This window comes from Acomys minous (assembly GCF_964271855.1).
Source record: "Acomys minous genome assembly, chromosome: 12".
NCBI lineage: Eukaryota > Metazoa > Chordata > Mammalia > Rodentia > Muridae > Acomys > Acomys minous.
Genome location: NC_140493.1, coordinates 1009148 through 1029174, shown reverse-complemented (window position 1 = coordinate 1029174; position 20027 = coordinate 1009148). Strand labels below are relative to the sequence as shown.

The 20027-nt window shown below is 48.9% G+C and overlaps 1 protein-coding gene across 5 annotated transcripts in view; it reads right to left on the bottom strand.

Annotated features, from left to right (window-relative positions):
* LOC311579268 (cyclic AMP-dependent transcription factor ATF-7) overlaps nt 1-20027 on the bottom strand; it is a 98534-nt gene that overhangs the window by 10595 nt on the left and 67912 nt on the right. For all 5 annotated transcript variants that reach the window (XR_014773101.1, XM_084749646.1, XM_084749645.1 and 2 more), the window contains exons 5-11: nt 17834-17971; nt 14172-14329; nt 12824-12923; nt 12214-12327; nt 11501-11653; nt 8886-9083; nt 6261-6369 (exon numbers count right to left, since the gene is read on the bottom strand). Coding sequence is in view for 4 of the 5 variants with exons in the window: in XM_084749646.1 (XP_084605772.1) it covers nt 6261-6369; nt 8886-9083; nt 11501-11653; nt 12214-12327; nt 12824-12923; nt 14172-14329; nt 17834-17971 (970 nt within the window). In the remaining variant the exon portion in view is untranslated. The remainder of the gene's footprint in view (nt 1-6260; nt 6370-8885; nt 9084-11500; nt 11654-12213; nt 12328-12823; nt 12924-14171; nt 14330-17833; nt 17972-20027) is intronic.

The following is a 20027-nucleotide window of genomic DNA, read 5'->3' as shown; positions in this document are numbered from 1 at the left end:
ACACACAGTCACACTAGCCTCACCCTGACACACTATCCACACACAGCCACACTACCCTCACCCTGACACACTATCCACACACAGTCACACTAGCCTCACCCTGACACGCTATCCACACACAGTCACACTAGCCTCACCCTGACACACTATCCACACACAGCCACACTACCCTCACCCTGACACACTATCCACACACAGCCACACTAGCCTCACCCTGACACACTATCCACACACAGCCACACTACCCTCACCCTGACACACTATCCACACACAGTCACACTAGCCTCACCCTGACACACTATCCACACACAGCCACACTAGCCTCACCCTGACACACTATCCACACACAGTCACACTAGCCTCACCCTGACACGCTATCCACACACAGTCACACTAGCCTCACCCTGACACACTATCCACACACAGCCACACTAGCCTCACCCTGACACACTATGCACACACAGCCACACTAGCCTCACCCTGACACACTATCCACACACAGTCACACTAGCCTCACCCTGACACGCTATCCACACACAGTCACACTAGCCTCACCCTGACACACTATCCACACTAGCCTCACCCTGACACGCTATCCACACTACCCTCACCCTGACACACTATCCACACACAGCCACACTACCCTCACCCTGACACGCTATCCACACACAGTCACACTAGCCTCACCCTGACACACTATCCACACACAGTCATACTAACCTCACCCTGACACACTATGCACACACAGTCACACTAGCCTCACCCTGACACGCTATCCACACACAGTCACACTAACCTCACCCTGACACACTATCCACACACAGTCATACTAACCTCACCCTGACACACTATGCACACACAGTCACACTACCCTCACCCTGACACGCTATCCACACACAGTCACACTAACCTCACCCTGACACACTATCCACACACAGTCATACTAACCTCACCCTGACACACTATGCACACACAGTCACACTACCCTCACCCTGACACGCTATCCACACACAGTCACACTAACCTCACCCTGACACACTATCCACACACAGTCACACTAGCCTCACCCTGACACGCTATCCACACACAGTCACACTAGCCTCACCCTGACACGCTATCCACACACAGTCACACTAGCCTCACCCTGACACGCTATCCACACACAGCCACACTAGCCTCACCCTGACACGCTATCCACACACAGTCACACTAGCCTCACCCTGACACGCTATCCACACACAGTCACACTAGCCTCACCCTGACACACTATCCACACACAGCCACACTACCCTCACCCTGACACACTATCCACACACAGTCACACTAGCCTCACCCTGACACGCTATCCACACACAGTCACACTAGCCTCACCCTGACACGCTATCCACACACAGTCACACTAGCCTCACCCTGACACACTATCCACACACAGTCACACTAGCCTCACCCTGACACACTATCCACACACAGTCACACTAGCCTCACCCTGACACGCTATCCACACACAGTCACACTAGCCTCACCCTGACACGCTATCCACACACAGTCACACTAGCCTCACCCTGACACACTATCCACACACAGCCACACTAACCTCACCCTGACACACTATCCACACACAGTCACACTAGCCTCACCCTGACACGCTATCCACACACAGTCACACTAGCCTCACCCTGACACGCTATCCACACACAGTCACACTAGCCTCACCCTGACACACTATCCACACACAGCCACACTACCCTCACCCTGACACACTATCCACACACAGTCACACTAGCCTCACCCTGACACACTATCCACACACAGCCACACTAGCCTCACCCTGACACACTATGCACACACAGCCACACTAGCCTCACCCTGACACACTATCCACACACAGTCACACTAGCCTCACCCTGACACGCTATCCACACACAGTCACACTAGCCTCACCCTGACACACTATCCACACACAGTCACACTAGCCTCACCCTGACACACTATCCACACACAGTCACACTAGCCTCACCCTGACACACTATCCACACACAGTCACACTAGCCTCACCCTGACACACTATCCACACTAGCCTCACCCTGACACGCTATCCACACTACCCTCACCCTGACACACTATCCACACACAGCCACACTACCCTCACCCTGACACGCTATCCACACACAGTCACACTAGCCTCACCCTGACACACTATCCACACACAGTCACACTAGCCTCACCCTGACACACTATCCACACACAGCCACACTAGCCTCACCCTGACACGCTATCCACACACAGTCACACTAGCCTCACCCTGACACACTATCCACACACAGTCACACTAGCCTCACCCTGACACGCTATCCACACACAGTCACACTAGCCTCACCCTGACACACTATCCACACACAGCCACACTAGCCTCACCCTGACACGCTATCCACACACAGTCACACTAGCCTCACCCTGACACACTATCCACACACAGCCACACTACCCTCACCCTGACACACTATCCACACACAGCCACACTAGCCTCACCCTGACACACTATCCACACACAGCCACACTACCCTCACCCTGACACACTATCCACACACAGCCACACTAACCTCACCCTGACACGCTATCCACACACAGTCACACTAGCCTCACCCTGACACACTATCCACACACAGCCACACTAGCCTCACCCTGACACACTATCCACACACAGTCACACTAGCCTCACCCTGACACGCTATCCACACACAGTCACACTAGCCTCACCCTGACACACTATCCACACACAGCCACACTAGCCTCACCCTGACACACTATGCACACACAGCCACACTAGCCTCACCCTGACACACTATCCACACACAGTCACACTAGCCTCACCCTGACACGCTATCCACACACAGTCACACTAGCCTCACCCTGACACACTATCCACACTAGCCTCACCCTGACACGCTATCCACACTACCCTCACCCTGACACACTATCCACACACAGCCACACTACCCTCACCCTGACACGCTATCCACACACAGTCACACTAGCCTCACCCTGACACACTATCCACACACAGTCACACTAGCCTCACCCTGACACACTATCCACACACAGCCACACTAGCCTCACCCTGACACGCTATCCACACACAGTCACACTAGCCTCACCCTGACACACTATCCACACACAGTCACACTAGCCTCACCCTGACACGCTATCCACACACAGTCACACTAGCCTCACCCTGACACGCTATCCACACTAGCCTCACCCTGACACACTATCCACACACAGCCACACTACCCTCACCCTGACACACTATCCACACACAGTCACACTAGCCTCACCCTGACACACTATCCACACACAGCCACACTAGCCTCACCCTGACACACTATCCACACACAGTCACACTAGCCTCACCCTGACACGCTATCCACACACAGTCACACTAGCCTCACCCTGACACACTATCCACACACAGTCACACTAGCCTCACCCTGACACACTATCCACACACAGCCACACTACCCTCACCCTGACACACTATCCACACACAGTCACACTAGCCTCACCCTGACACACTATGCACACACAGCCACACTAGCCTCACCCTGACACGCTATCCACACACAGTCACACTAGCCTCACCCTGACACGCTATCCACACACAGTCACACTAGCCTCACCCTGACACGCTATCCACACACAGCCACACTAGCCTCACCCTGACACACTATCCACACACAGCCACACTAGCCTCACCCTGACACACTATCCACACACAGTCACACTAGCCTCACCCTGACACGCTATCCACACACAGTCACACTAGCCTCACCCTGACACACTATCCACACACAGCCACACTAGCCTCACCCTGACACACTATCCACACACAGCCACACTAGCCTCACCCTGACACACTATCCACACACAGTCACACTAGCCTCACCCTGACACACTATCCACACACAGCCACACTAGCCTCACCCTGACACACTATCCACACACAGTCACACTAGCCTCACCCTGACACACTATCCACACACAGCCACACTACCCTCACCCTGACACACTATCCACACACAGCCACACTAGCCTCACCCTGACACACTATCCACACACAGCCACACTAGCCTCACCCTGACACACTATCCACACACAGCCACACTAGCCTCACCCTGACACGCTATCCACACACAGCCACACTACCCTCACCCTGACACGCTATCCACACACAGTCACACTAGCCTCACCCTGACACACTATCCACACACAGCCACACTAGCCTCACCCTGACACGCTATCCACACACAGCCACACTACCCTCACCCTGACACGCTATCCACACACAGTCACACTAGCCTCACCCTGACACGCTATCCACACACAGCCACACTACCCTCACCCTGACACGCTATCCACACACAGTCACACTAGCCTCACCCTGACACGCTATCCACACACAGCCACACTAGCCTCACCCTGACACGCTATCCACACACAGCCACACTACCCTCACCCTGACACACTATGCACACACAGCCACACTAGCCTCACCCTGACACACTATCCACACACAGCCACACTAGCCTCACCCTGACACGCTATCCACACACAGTCACACTAGCCTCACCCTGACACGCTATCCACACACAGCCACACTAGCCTCACCCTGACACGCTATCCACACACAGCCACACTACCCTCACCCTGACACGCTATCCACACACAGTCACACTAGCCTCACCCTGACACACTATCCACACACAGCCACACTAGCCTCACCCTGACACGCTATGCACACACAGTCACACTAGCCTCACCCTGACACACTATCCACACACAGCCACACTAGCCTCACCCTGACACGCTATCCACACACAGCCACACTAGCCTCACCCTGACACACTATCCACACACAGCCACACTAGCCTCACCCTGACACACTATGCACACACAGTCACACTAGCCTCACCCTGACACACTATCCACACACAGCCACACTAGCCTCACCCTGACACGCTATCCACACACAGCCACACTAGCCTCACCCTGACACACTATGCACACACAGCCACACTAGCCTCTTCTATTGTTTGTGTCTGAGGCAGGTCTCAGCACGTATCTCTGGCTGCCTTGGAACTCATGACATAGATGAGGTGGGCCTTGAACTTGTTGTAGTCTATCCACCTCTGCCTCCTGACTGCTGGGATTTCAGGTGTGGGCCACAATGCCTGACCTTTCCGTTCTTGTAGCACCATTTCCAGCTATATTACTTTTTGTTTTTACATTTAGTATCAACCACATTCTCACTTAGTTCTTTTTTGTTTGTTTGTTTTGTTTTGTTTGTTTTTTTCAGAAAGGGTTTCTCTGTGTAGCCTTGGCTGTTCTGGACTTACTATGTAGACAAAGCTGGCCTCAAAATCACAGTGATCTGACTGCCTCTGCTCCCCAAGTGCTGGGATTAAAGGTGGGGGCCACCATGCCCGGCCTTCACTTATTTCTTTTACTTGTCTTACCTACTAAACTATAAATTCTTTGGGGACAGTGATCTAACCTAATCTGTTTAATTCCTGTTATGCAGTGTGTGCCAGGCACAGAGCAGGAACTCAGTGAGTACTTGCTGAACAAATCAAAATACCCCTAAAGTACACATTAAAATTTAAATAATTCAATAGAGATTCTTAACATTTTTGTCAGAATACATATTTGAAATGATAAAGACAACCAGTGAGTTATAATCCCAGCACTTGGGAGACAGAGGCAGACAGATTTCTATGAGTTCAAGGCCAGCCTGGTCTACAGAGACCACCCATGTTTAAGCCAGCTCACAGTCCCTCCAGCTCTGCCACAAAAACTACCACTTTCCTATGTTCTGACTTCCGGTAAGTGACCTATCATGGGAGAATTGGGAAGACAGTAAACCACTTAATAAAACAGGCCTAAGAAAGACTGCCTGCTACTTCTCCCCAGTTGTCACAGATAGTTCTGATTAACTCTGCATTACTGTCAAAGCTTAATTTTTTATTTATTTGAAAGAAAATTTCAGGTAGCTCAGCTTGCCTCAAACTTTGGCTATAATTGAGGACCCTGAACTCCCAATCTTTGCTTGATAGGATTGCAGATGAGGAAAAAAAAATCTTTTTTGTTGTTGTTGTTCTTGGTAGGACTGATTCACCAGAAAGAATGTCGTTATAAAGAGCTAAGATACTCAGTACTTGTGGTTTACCAATAGCCTGACTTTGCTTAGGTTATGAATGACTCACCTAGGTAGCCTTGAGTCTTTTTCTGTAGTGCAGTGACTGGGCAGTCTTTATGAGCTAACAGTAGCTGTTTCAACTGAGCCACCTCATTGCGTAGTAATGTGACTTCATTCTGAAGGGGAAGGAAGAAAAGATTAAGATAATTCATTAAAAAAAAAAGCACTCAGGAGGCAGAGGCAGGTGGATCACTGTGAGTTCGAGGCCAGCCTGGTCTACAAAGCGGAGTCTAGGACAGCCAGGGCTACAAAGAGAAACCCTGACTCGAAAAAGCAAAAAAGCCAAACCAACCAAACAAACAAACAAAAAAAGCAGGGATGGTGGCACCCGCCTTTAATCTCAGCTGGTCCACAGATTTAAGTTCCAGGACAGTCAGGGCTGTTACACAGAGAAACTCTGACTCGGAAACCTGGGGAGAGAACTCACCTTCTTCTCTTGGACTGCTAATGGCTGTGTTACACCAAACACTACAGAAGCCAGGAGCACCTGGCACCTGTAACACCAGCACTTGGGAGGCAGAGGCAGACAGATCTCTGTGAGTTTGAGGCCGGCTTGCTTTGCAGACCAGGACAGCCAAGGCTACACAGAGAAACCATGTCTCACAGGGAAAAAAAAAAAGAAAGAAAGAAAAGAAAAGTTGCTGTGGATATGAACAAGATACACTGTATGCACGATGACATTATCAAAGAAAAAATTAAAACATTTATTTTGTGTGTGTGCGCGCACATGTGCATATCACAGTGCGCGTGCGCATGCGTGTAAGTCAGAAAATAAGTTATGCAATCTGAAAATCAAATTTGGGTTGTCAGACTGTTTTTGAGACAGGGTTTCTCTGTGTTAGCCTTGGCTGTCCTAGATTCACTTTGTAGACCAGGCTGGCCTCAAACTTACAGAGATCCTCCTGCCTCTGCCTCCCGAGTGCTGGGATAAAAGGCGTGCGCCACCACCGCCTGGAGACCCCTTTTTAAGTTTCCTTTGTTGTGTGTGTGGGCGGATAGACACGTGCACACCACACTGCACGTGTGCGGTCTTAGGTACGCTCCTTCGCCACATGGGTCGCAAGGGTAGAGCTCAGGTTGTCAGGCTTGATGGCAGGAGATTCTGCCTACTGAATCATCTCCTGATCCACGAAAAATACTTCAAACCAAAACAGAAGAAAGGAAAGATTATTCAAGAGAATGCTTGGATTATAATTGTTCTGTTTGTGCTTATGTTTTTGTTTTTTCTTTTCCTTTGTTTTTCTTTCTTTTATTAACTAACTTACTGTGGTCGTTTGAATGAAAATGGCCCCATAGGGAGTAGCACCATTAGGAAGTGCGGCCTTGTTGGAGTCCATGTGGCCTTGCTAGAGGACGTGTGTCACTGAGGGTGGGCACTGAAGATTCAGAAGCTCAAGCCAGGCCCAGGGCCTCAGCCGCTTCTCCAGATCCTGTCTGCCTGTGTGCTCCATGCTTTCCACCATGACAGTAATGGGCTAAAGCTCTGAAACCTGTAAGCCAGCATCAATTAAATGCTTTTCTTTTTCCTTTTTTCTTTTTGGTTTTTCGAGACAGGGTTTCTCTGTGTAGCCCTGGCTGTCCTGGACTCCCTTTGTAGACCAGGCTGGCCTCGAACTCACAGTTATCTGCTTGCCTCTGCCTCCCGAGTGCTGGGATTAAAGGTGTGTGCCACCATGCACAGCTTAAATGCTTTTCTTTATAAGAATTGCTATCAAAGCTGGGCATGGTAGTGCACATCTGTAATCCCAGCACTTGAGTTTGAGGCCAGCCTGGTCTACAAATCGAGTCCAGGACAGCCAAGGCTACCTAGAGAAACCCTGTCTCGAAAAACAAACAAACAAACAAACACCTAAAACAACAACAAAAAAGCATTGCTGCGGTCTTAATCCTAGCACTCAGAGGGCAGAGGCAGGCACTTTCTGTGAGTTCAAGACCAGTCTTGTGTACAGAGTGAATTCCAGAACATCCAACACTGTCTCAAAACCAAAACAAACAAACAAACAAAAAACCCCAAAACAAAACAAAAAAACACCGGGTGATGGTGGCGCACACCTTTAATCCTTGCACTTGGGAGGCAGAGGCAGGTGGATCTCTGTGAGTTCGAAGCGAGCCTGGTCTACAACGAGGGTTCTAGGACAGCCAGGGCTACACAGAGAAACCCTTTCTCGAAAAACCAACCAACCAACCAACCAAACCAAAGAGTTGCTGTTCTCATGTGTCTCTTCACAGCAATAGAAAACCTAACTAAGAAACCTGCAGTGCGAGTACACATTTCCATTAGGTGTTCTCTGAGTGCAGTCGGTTGTACTCGTGACTTAAGAGAGCACACCCCGGGCGCTTAACCTGCTTCCCGCCATGGAGATGGGTCTATGGCCCCCTCGTGGCCTCTCTCCATTCTTTCGTCGGCGAAGCACTCCGTAGGAGTTACATCCCTGGACCCCAAACAGATCTTTGAATGACTTGTGCCAAGGCAAATCTGGAAGGAGATAGTCTCATTCTCAATTGCTAGGGGAGGAGTTTCAATTCTGACAATTATGGGATTCTTTACACTTCCTGTCACACTTCCGGATCTAAACGAGTTAAAGGATGCCCATCCTCTGTTCAGGCCCGACAGTCACCCAGTACCACTCACGCTCAGCTGGATGTTCTGAGAAGTAAGTTCTTCTGCCTTCTTCTCCAGGGAGGACACCCACAGCTTCCGTTTCTGGCGGCACCGGGAGGCTGCAGCTCGGTTTCTTTCTAAAAACCGCTGCCGACGCTCATCGGGATCTTCATCCACTGTGCGCCTGCGCCGTCCCCCAGTGCTAGGGGTGGGCTGGGCTGGAGAGACCTGTTGCCCAGAAAGAAGAATGCTTTTGGTTTTGTTTTTCTTTTCTTTTCTTTTTCGAGACAGGGTTTCTCTGTGTAGCCCTGGCTGTCCTGGAGATGCACCTGCCTCTGCCGCCCAAGTGCTGGGATTAAAGGCGTGAGCACCACTGCTCGGCTCAATAATATCTTTTTCTTCCTCCTTTTCTGCCTTGTCTGGGAGCAGTCTTTCTCCGCAGCCCAGGCAGACCCGCGTTTGGTCGTTGTGCTTGGGCATCCAGAGTGCTGGGGCTCACAGGCTGGAACTTTGGGCTTTGTCGTTTAGAAGAACAGAGAAGTGCTTGATGGGAAAATCCTTTTTTTCCAAATCAAACTTGCGTTAGGTAGATTTGTAAGGCCTTGCAGTCACACCAAGTCCACAGCCTTCTTACGCTGTCTTCCGTCTCCTCCCAGTACCACACGCAGACATACACACTTATGTTGGACACTGATTATTTCTGAGACACAGAACTGAAACTAGGATCACTTGGGGGTGTGTTTGTTTTTTGGGGGGATGGGTTGGGAACTGAACCTAGGGTTTGAGCTACAATGCTACTGTTTTTGTTGGTTGACACACACTCACTATGGAGTGAGTGAGTCCAGGGTGTCTCTGTGCAACAGTCCTGGCTGTCCTGGACTCATTTTTGTAGATCAGGCTGGCCTCGAACTCAGCAATCCACGCCTGCCTCTGCCTCCCTGAATGCTGGGATTACAGGTGTGCACAACTGGGCCCAGTTCCTTAAATTTTTACTTTAAAAAAATTATTATTAATTAATTAGTTTATTTATTTAGGTTTTTCAAGACAAGGTTTCTCTGTGTAGCCATGGCTGTCCTAGAACTCACTATGTAGACCAGGCTGGTCTCAAACTCACAGTTTCGCCTGCTACTGCCTCCGGAGTGCTGGGATTAAAGGCGTGTGCCAACACTGTGCCGGGCCCCTAGTACTCAGCTGCCTAAAGACAAGAAACTACAAAAAAAAAAAAAAAAGTAGTGAGGTTAGGATAGCCAGGGGTACACAGTGAGGCCATGTACTTAGGCTATACTGAACTATGTTTCCAGTAGTATCAGGAACTAAGGCGTGCTTTACTTACTTAGACTAGGGAATCTCTAACTCACACAGCTAACACACACCTGCCTGGGTGCTGGTCCTCCAAAGTCCAGCTGGGCGCGGCACACACCTTACACCTCAGCAACAAGAGGCTGACGCAGGAGGGTTGTGTGTTGCAGTCTCTTAGAAACTCCAGACCACAAACAAGAAAAGGAAAGAAAAGAGCTCCGCAGTGCCTGGCACTTTACCGTCTCCGGCGATGGCTGGCTTTAGGGAGTGAGGGGCGCAGAATGGTGGGAAGCCGTAGCTCCCGAGAAGAAAACACAAATGAGAGCTCGTGTTGTTGGCTAAGGCTTAAGGCAGCATATGGCCATGAAATGTCTGGACATGTGGTGGTAACCAATGGAGCAGGTGGTGACATCAGTAAAAAGGAGACTGGGCAACGAATGGCACACTAGAAACCAACCTCAGGTCGCTGTCACCTGTCCAGTGAAGACAATTATGAAGACTGAGGTTGTTCAGTTCCTAAACAATCATATTAAAATGAGACCTCACTGAGAAGAGATTGGGCAAGTAGATGGGACCGCCTCTGGCTTTAAACATTTTTTTTTTAATTTTTAATTTTTTCACTTCTCTGTGATAAAAAGGGACCATTGGATTGGCAATGAGAAGCTGTGTGTATGTTTCCTTACTTTATAAATGAACCATCTATTTTACGAGTATAACATTATATTGTGTGTGTACACACACACACACATACATACATACACACACATCCCCCGCCCCTCTAAACAGGGTCTCTCTGTGTAGCACTGCTGTCCTGGACTCACTCTGTAGACCAGGCCGGCCTCAAACTCACACAGCGATCCACCTGCCTCTGCCTATCGGGTGCTGGGATTAAAGGCGTGCATCATCATCACTGCCTGGACCCTTGCACACCAGAAGAAGGTATGAGGTCCCATGGGACTACAGCTGTAGACACGAGTGAGCTGCCATGTGGGTACTGGGAATTTCTCAGCTGCTCAACTGTCTCTCCAGCCCCAGCATCAATATATTCTTATAACGATCCTAATGCTATAAAATCTAATCAGGTGACCGATAACTTTTTTGTTAAGACTTAACAGAAGCAAGAGATGCAGAGGCGTCCTCTGCAATAGCTCCCCACACCCCAGATTGTTTGATTTATGTCTACCACAGAGTCGGGTAGATAACAGATAGTTTGCTTTGCTGTGGTCAACCTACCAAACACATCCAAAGCAGCAGGCACCCAGAAAGCCACATTTATTCTTCTCCAGATACAAGAGACAGAGTCAGGGCCACACAATCTGGTTCTCCCGGCAAAAGGCACCACTGACCTGTGGCTGGGCAGGGGATGGGGCATCGGGGTGCTGGATTAGGACCTGGTTCTGCTCCGGACGGGCTGACACCATGGTGCTGGCAGTACCCACCACTATGCCACAGCCTCCATTGACTGAAGAGACTTGGTGGGTCAGAGTGGCTTTTAGTCTCTGTGTGGAAAGATTATTTAAAAAGGCAGGAGTGAGGTTCTGTCAAGGATAGGAAGGATAAACTTGTATTTTATTACTGACCTTACAGAATTCAATTTTCTCCTAACAGAGGAACTAAAAGAAAATGACAGGGAGAGACAGTGCCCACCTGCATCCCTAAAGTGCACACTCTGGTTCCCTGGCCCTCATCCTGGGCTCAGCTGGGGGCTGGGGCTTGTGGAAGCCATAGGACCCACATGGAAGCTCTGTCCTGGAGCCTGGCCAGATGCTGGTTACTGCTCTTCACCACTTGGCCAGCCCCCCTGCCACTCACCCCTCCATCTGTCATCCTGGAACTGAAATGGCAAGTGTTCCATCCAAACAATCTGTGCCATGGCCTATGCCAGGCTGGGGAGTGGGGCAGGAGACCGAGGAATCAGGGTCTTTTCCAAGCCCCACAGCAGATGTTTTTAGCTACACAAGCCTCAGAAAGTTCCTTTGCTCAGTTTACTTGAATAATCTAGCCTGGCACTACTCCTTTTAGAAGAAGCCCGCAATGCTTCAGGATGCGATGCACTCACCATCTTGGCTTCTGACGGCAGAGGGTGGCCAGAGGGAGAGATGGAGCCACTGCTGTTAACTGGTGGGCCGGGTATGCCGGGAATGTTGGGCACCATGGACACTGGTCGGGCCAGCTGAACCGAGAGAAGGACGAAAACCAGGAGACACGGTAGCATTGTCTTCCCCTAATGCAATGCCTTTGAGATTGGCATGCCGGGGCCTGTTCTGTGTAGCCTGCTCACAGGGCACGCAGGAACAGCCTAGGAAACACCTTCCCCAAGGAGTGTCCCAGAGTGAAGGGCTCTCACTCCTCCCCGTTTTCTGTGTGTGTGTGTGTGGGGGGGGGGTTGGGGTTATGCATCTTCATGCAGGAGAAGCTAGGGCCCAGGGAGGCTGACCAATCAGCAGGTTGGCAACATCAACTCCCTGACTACGAGCCAATTGTCCAGATGAGCCTTTGTCTAGCGCTTCCCAGAGCTGCACTGGCAGAGGTTAGTAAAGAGTTTGGGTACACTGACACAGACAACCAAGACAGCCCAGGCCCCTGTCTCCCTGGGGGTCCTCTGGTTATGATCGTTAGGTGAAAGGAGGTGTGCTGGTAGGTTTGAGTGCCTCAACGACAAAGCTCACCGAAATAACAGAAGGCATCTGTACTGGAGGCCCTGGCAGCACAGGCATGGTCTGTCCATTAGCAAGGTGCATGACGAGAGGGAGGGAGCCAGCAGGAGAGCTGCAGGGGACACAGGGAATATCACAATCGCGACCCTTTGCCTACAACCAGGTAACGGCTGACAGTCTTCTTATCGGGGACAGGTTAGAGCAGCACGGTGACACCTTGACATCCCCTTGAACAGGGAGAACAGAAGGAGAGAAATGGCAGTCTGCCTTCTAGGGCTCGGACCAAAGTGCCTTAGAGCATGTCAGGCCAGCCTGGTCCACCTGAAGAGCCTGGCACGCTGCTGTCGGGGAAGGGCTCTACACTGAGCTACATATCCAGCCCCACAGTCTGGCAAAGCTTTATACTTTTCAAATTAATCAATTCAATAGCTGGGTGCTAACTCCATTAGGAATTTGGGAAGATTAAACATCTCTACCAGCAAACACATGTTTCATTTTAGGAAATAATCTCCACAACTCATTTTCTTGGTACGCAAAAATAAATTCCTGGAGCCAGCTTTGGGAGCATAATCTCAGGAGGCAGAAGCAGGGTGATGGAATTTGAGGCTAACCTTGGCTATTTAGAAAGACTAAGTCTCAAGCCGGGCGTGGCGGTGCATGCCTTTAATCCCAGCCCTCGGGAGGCAGAGGCAGGTGGATTGCTGTGAGTTCAAGGCCAACCTGGTCTACAAAGTAAGTACAGGACAGCCAAGGCTACACAGAGAAACCCTCTCTTGGGAAAAGAAAAGAAAAGAAAAGAAAAGAAAAGAAAAGAAAAGAATGAAAGACTAAGTCTTGTGACTAAAGAGGTTAAGAGCACTGTCTATTCTTCCAAAGGTCCTGAGTTCAATTCCCAGCAACCACATGGTGGCTCACAACCATCTATAGTGAGATCTGGTGCCCTCTTCTGGCACAGAGGCATACATGTAGGCAAAATACTGTATAAATAATTAATAAATAAATGTTAAAAAAAAAAAAAAGAAAGCTCAAGTCTCAAAACAACAACAAATCTAAGATCAAGAACAACAGAACGGTTTCCGTTTTTATTAAACATTTCAAAATGTAGAACAAGACTGAGAAGGGCTGGAGAGCTGGTTCTGCACAAGCTGCAGAAGGTCAGTCCAACCAACAGCACCACCTCAGGCCGCTCACAAGCCCAGCTCCTAGGGATCTGGCCACGCCTCTGACCACTGAGGGCCCCTGTACTTACGCACATACGCAGGAAGCCACACAGACCTACACATACTTTAAAATATAATAAAAATAAATCATAAAGAAAGAAAAATTTGGTTTCGCTGTTTTCCTTACTCTCTGAACTTACCCCATCTGCCTGCTGGACGGTGGAGCCTGTGTGATGACAGAGGTTGGGGAAGGGAGGGTGGGGTGGAGCGGATCATAGCCTAAGTGGAGAGGCAGGGAGCCAGGACGAACGATGGTGGGTGTAGGGGTGGAGAGCACGGCTGGCTTGGTGGCAACTGCCTAGGGAGAAGAGACAACAAATCGCAAAGAGCTTTCAGAACCATGTACAGGGAAATACAGTTGGTAGTTTATTGAAGGAGCATCAGTGACAGATAATCATGACCCTGTGCTGTCATGATCACGCACTGGCACCGCAGTCACGCAGAGGGACGACGGTTTAAGAGTTCAGAGATGATGGCTACACCAAGGAGACAACTGGAGAATCCCTTGAAATCTGGAGATGCTCTGTGCCACACCACACTACAGTGCCACGTGACTTTTAGGGATTTTCTACACTGGAGATGCTCTGTACCACACTACAGTGCCATGTGACTTTTAGGGATTTTCTATACTGGAGATGCTCTGTGCCACACCACACTACAGTGCCATGTGACTTTTCTACACTATAAATACTCTCATTCTAAATAATGCTGAAGTGTCCTATGACCTCCAACTGAGAAAAAGGAAAGTATATTGGTGGTGGGACAACCAGTGTTTCCAACAGAATTCTTTAAACAAGGTTGACAGACGCTTAACCAGCTTTTAGCTCAGAAAAAACCACAATACTTAGTGTTAACTAGTTAGGGCCTTTCTTTTCTTTTCTTTTCTTTTTTCCAAGACAGTGTTTTTCTGTGTAGCCCTGGCTGTCCTCGAACTCAGAGAGATAATGCCTGCCTCTGCTGGGATTAAAGGCATATGCCACCAAACCTGGCTTTTTCCTAATAAGTTTAATGCCTTGTGCTGGATAGCTTCCTGTCAATCTGACACAAGTAAAGTCATCTGAGAGGAGGGAACCTCAATTGAGAAGGTGCCTCCATAAGATCAGGCTGTAGGCAGGCCTGCAGGATATTTTCTTAATTAGTGATTGATGGGGGAGGGCCCAGCCCACTGTGGGTGGGGCCACCCCTGGGCTGGTGGTCCTGGGTTCTATAAAAAGCAGGCCAAGCAAGCCATGAGGAGCAAGCCAGTAAGCAGCACCCCTCCACAGCCTCTGCATCAACTCCTGCCTCCAGGTTCCTGCCCTGTGAGTTCCTGTCCTGACTTCCTTGATTTTGAACTGTGAGGCAGAATGTGAGCCAAATAAAGTCTTTCCTCCCCCAGTTGTTTTGGCCATGGCGTTCATCGCAGCAATAGTAGCCCTAAGACATGTCTAATTAATAATCATAGGCAATTAGTAGCAAATATTAATAGCCAATATTTTCTACAACAAAATTTATTTGTAGAAAATAGCATCTATTATTAATTACATATCATTATTACGGCAGTTAATTATTTAACCCACTATCATATCAATATAAGACAGAGACATCTGTTAGATATTTTTGTTTTGTTTTGCTTCGAGACAGGGTTTCTCTATGTAGTCTTGACTGTCCTGGACTCGAACTCAAAGAAATCTACCTGTCTTCTGCCTCCCAAGTGCTGGGGTTACAGACATGTGCCACCACCGTCTGGCATATATATATATATGTGTGTGTGTATGTGTATGTGTGTGTGTGTGTGTGTGTGTGTGTGTGTATAAAATCTTATTTTATTTCATGTGCATTAGTGTGAGGGTGTTGGATTCTCTGGAACTGGAATTACAGACAGTTGTGAGCTGCCATGCGGCTGCTGGGGACTGAACCTGGGTCCTCTGGAAGAGCAGTCAGTATTCTTAACCACTGAGCCATCTCTCCAGCTCCTGTTAGATTTTTAATATGTCTATACACTGGAGCTGGCAGAAACTATCCCCCAAGCTACATTTTACCTCCCCATACCACATGCCATGCCAATTGCTCTAATAATTCCTAGCTGGGCTACTTCCCACCCTATATCCCATAATACTTGCACATGTTTCTCACCTGGGCCGCTTTCCTCCATCACTGATCCTCTTTGTCTAGTCAACAAAGCCTTCAATTAACAAAAACAGGATGGACACCATTTCCAGCACCCACAAGGCTTCCCTGTGTCCTTTCCTAACTCACACTCTCCCATCATGAGAACCACTGTTCTTTTTACCCTGCTTCTCTCTGTCCCCTTGGTGGGATCCTCTGAGATAGCATCTTGCTGTGTTGCCCAGGCTAGTCTGAAACTAGCTCCAGTAACCCTCCCCCTCAGCCTCCGCACAGCTGGCACTGCAGGTGTACACCACCAACCACACTGTTCTGAGATCTCCCATTGAATATTTCTGTATCTTCTTGAACCTCCTGTAAATGGGACCATGTAGTATGTACTTGTGTATCTTTTTATTATTTAGTGTTTGTGAGATTTATGCATAATGCCACCCACCCACCCAGCCATCATTCCCCCTTTCCCCTCCTCTTTGTGCTGTTCCGGGCTGAGCCACCAGCCTTACACAGGACAGGCAGGAGTTCTGCCGCTGAGCCGCACTCCCAGCCTAGCTCAGTCGGTGCACATGCATCATGTTCCACTGGGATGGAACCCAAGGCGTGTGAATTCTAAGCAAGGGCCTACCCTGAGCTACACCACCAGCTCTCATTATTACTAGTTGTTTCTCATCTTAGTACGTATGTGATATGTTATATGTTTGTGTGTGAGTGTGGGCACCTACATACCACAGCACACATGTGGAGGTCAGAGGACACCACTGGGCTTGTTCCTCCCCTTCCACCGTGTTTTGAGGCAGAGGCTTGGTTTGCCACTGTGAGCCCCAGGCCATGGAGCCTGCAGGTGTTCCTCCACTCATCCGCACCTGCTGCCTCACTGCCAAGTGCCCTGGTAGCATGTCCACCTAGGTCTGTGGGTTTGAACGTGGGCTCTCATGCTTGTACAGCAGGAACTAAGCTATTTCTCTCCCTCCCAGACATTTCCCTGCCCCCCCCCCCCCCCCCCCCGGAGACAGAGTTTCTCTGTGTGGCCCTGGCTTTCTTGGAACTCACCTGTACACTACTCTGGCTTTGAAGTAATAGAGATCCGCCCCATCCCAAGTGCTGGGATTAAAGGCGTGCGCCACCACTGTCTGGCCACCCTACCCACCCACCCACAAGACAGGGCTTCTCTGTGTAGCCTTGGCTGTCCTGGGCTCTCTTTTGTAGAATAGGTTAGCCTCCAATTCAAGAGATCCGTCTGCCTCTGCCTCCCTAAGAGTGCTGGGATTAAAGGCGTGTGCCACCACCACCTAGCCAGACACTTTTTTTTAAAATGAATAATATTTGTATGCATGTTCTTACTTATTTCTGTTGGTACACATACAAACTAATCGCTCTTCTATTCAGAGCTGGAAGTGAAACTGATGTATGGCTGAGTGTGTGTAGTTTATATACATTACTTAAGTTATTTAATATTCCTTTCAAATAGGGCGCAGAGATATGCACCCATAGTCTTAGCATTTTAAAGAACTAGGCCAGGAGACCGAGTTCAAGTCCAGCCTGGGTTATACAGATGAGATGCTGTCGAGGAAGGAATGGGGAGAGAAGAAATGAAAGGGAGAAAGAAAAACACATTCATTTCTTTGAATCTCATCAATCCTTCTCATACCATTTATGATCAAAACTAACGCTTGGGATGACTCCTGAGAGAGAAAGTTACCTTCTCCTTCAATGGAGGGGAACAGGGGCTAGATGCAGGGCTGTCAGGGGGTGATGAGTCAACCTCCACTGGCTCTTCCTCCTTGATTTTGATATCTGGTGTAGAAGGCAGAGACATGTCAAGAGGCCCAGCAGCACCCTGATAGGAACAAAAGATAAACAGAGTTCAGGCTCACAAGGCTAGTGATGAGATGTGGGCATATGCTGCAAAAAAGTTCAGCTTTTGGCCAAAGCACTGAACTGCAAGTACCAAAAAAATGTGGATTCATGCTTTATATAGACACTGGCCAAGTCACTCTATCTTCTTGGGGCTTTCATTCCTAAAACAAAGATAACACCAGCTGCAAGCAAGTACTTTTAATGCCTGAAAACAAGTACAATAAATACCACTTAAATCCACACAATTTTCCAGCAAAGTAAAAGACTCTTGAATCAAGCCCCTGTCAATGCCCAGCTAGTGTTTCTGGCCACTGGAAAGCTGCGAACAGCTTCTCTGCCAACCAGAACACTCGGTCACCAAGTTGTCAAAAGCAACAGAAGACAAACTAGTGACTAAAGCACTACAAACAAGCAGAAGGATCCTTTCTGGGGAACTCGCATGTGAGATGGTGATCACAGTCTGTTTAGGGCAGGAGGCTAGAAACATCAGGCACAGGGTTTGGGAAAAACAAAGAAAGGAAAGGCGGGTCATCTCATCAATCAAAGAAAAGTAGAGCTTGTCCTTAGAAGCAGTACCAGAGAAGGCAGAAGAAAAGAAGTGTCCTGGCAGAAGTGCAACTACCTGACCTAACTAGAGCTATAAATGGCTTCACAGGGGAAACAACCTGACGCACCGTGACAAGAGGGCCGGCCTTGCAGGTCAGTCTCACGTCAAAGCGTATCCTTTGTTCTCTTCCTATGTCCTAGGCTTCTTGGTGAAAAGGAAGTTTGTTCCTACCATTTCCTTTGCTCCCTCCCCATCCCCACACACGGTCCCAACCATGTAGCTTAGGCTGGCCTTGAACTCATACTCTTTTGGCCTCCATGTCCCAAGTGCAAGATGGCAGATGTGCACCATCATCTGCCCTCTTCACCTCTGGAAGCCTGAGCAGCACACTAATCCAGTGTACCACGCTGAAGAGGTAGCAGTGATTCTGCTCCATCTCATAAGGGTAAGAAACACCAAAGGGGCTGGAGAGATGGCTCAGCAGTTAGGAGCACTGTCTCCTCTTCCACAGGTCCTGAGTTCAATTCCCAGAAACCACCAGGTGGCTCACCACCATCTATAATGTAATCTGATGTCCTCTTCTGGCCTGCAAGTATATGCGCAGGCAGAACACTGTATACATAATAATAAATAAATAAATACATAATAAATAAATCTTTTAAAAAAAAGAAAGAAACATCAAAGGATTTTGTTTCTGCTTCATTTTTTCTACACTGCTAAAATGTCAGAGCAAATTTAGCTCTTTCTGCAATCTCTGAAGACTGCACTGATGAGAAGGGAAGCTGCTAAGAAAAAGTAAGTGCCCTTTACAATTCCCGAGGGCTATCTCCTACAGAAGTTGTGGTTCAAGAAAGTTTCCAGCTCATTAAATACCTTGGAGATGATACTCCACTCTATGTGTGCTTCTCTCCAAGGGGAGGTAAGGACCACCACTGGACAGACAGACAAAAACACTAAAAGATAAACACCAAAGAAAGGCCTGCCAAACTGTGAACTACTCCCTCAAGTGTCAAGTGAGCTAGCTGTAAGGCAGGAAACGTTAAAAATTTTTTTCTTTCATATTTTTCTTTACCTTATTTAGTGTGTACATGTGTGTGATCAAGTGTATGCTATGTATGCATATGAAGGATGGAGAACCCCTCCCCCACCCCCCCAGACAGGGTTTCCCTGTGTAGCCCTGGTTGTCCTGGAACTCGCTCTATAGACTAGGCTGGCCTCGAACTCACAGAGATCTGCCTGCCTCTGTCTCCCGAGAGCTGGGATTAAAGGTGTGTGCCAGTGCCCCTAGCAAATTATTTTCTTTGTGTGTGTGTGTGTGTGTGTGTGTGTGTGTGTGTGTGTGTGTGTGTGTGTGTGTAGACATAAATGTTTGCATGCATGCATATGTACATGCCATGGCCTGTAAGTGGAGGTCAGGACAGGGGTCAGTCCTCTCCTTCCACTCTGGGTTCTAGGACTTGACCTTGGCTCATCCAGCTTATGCCTTTCA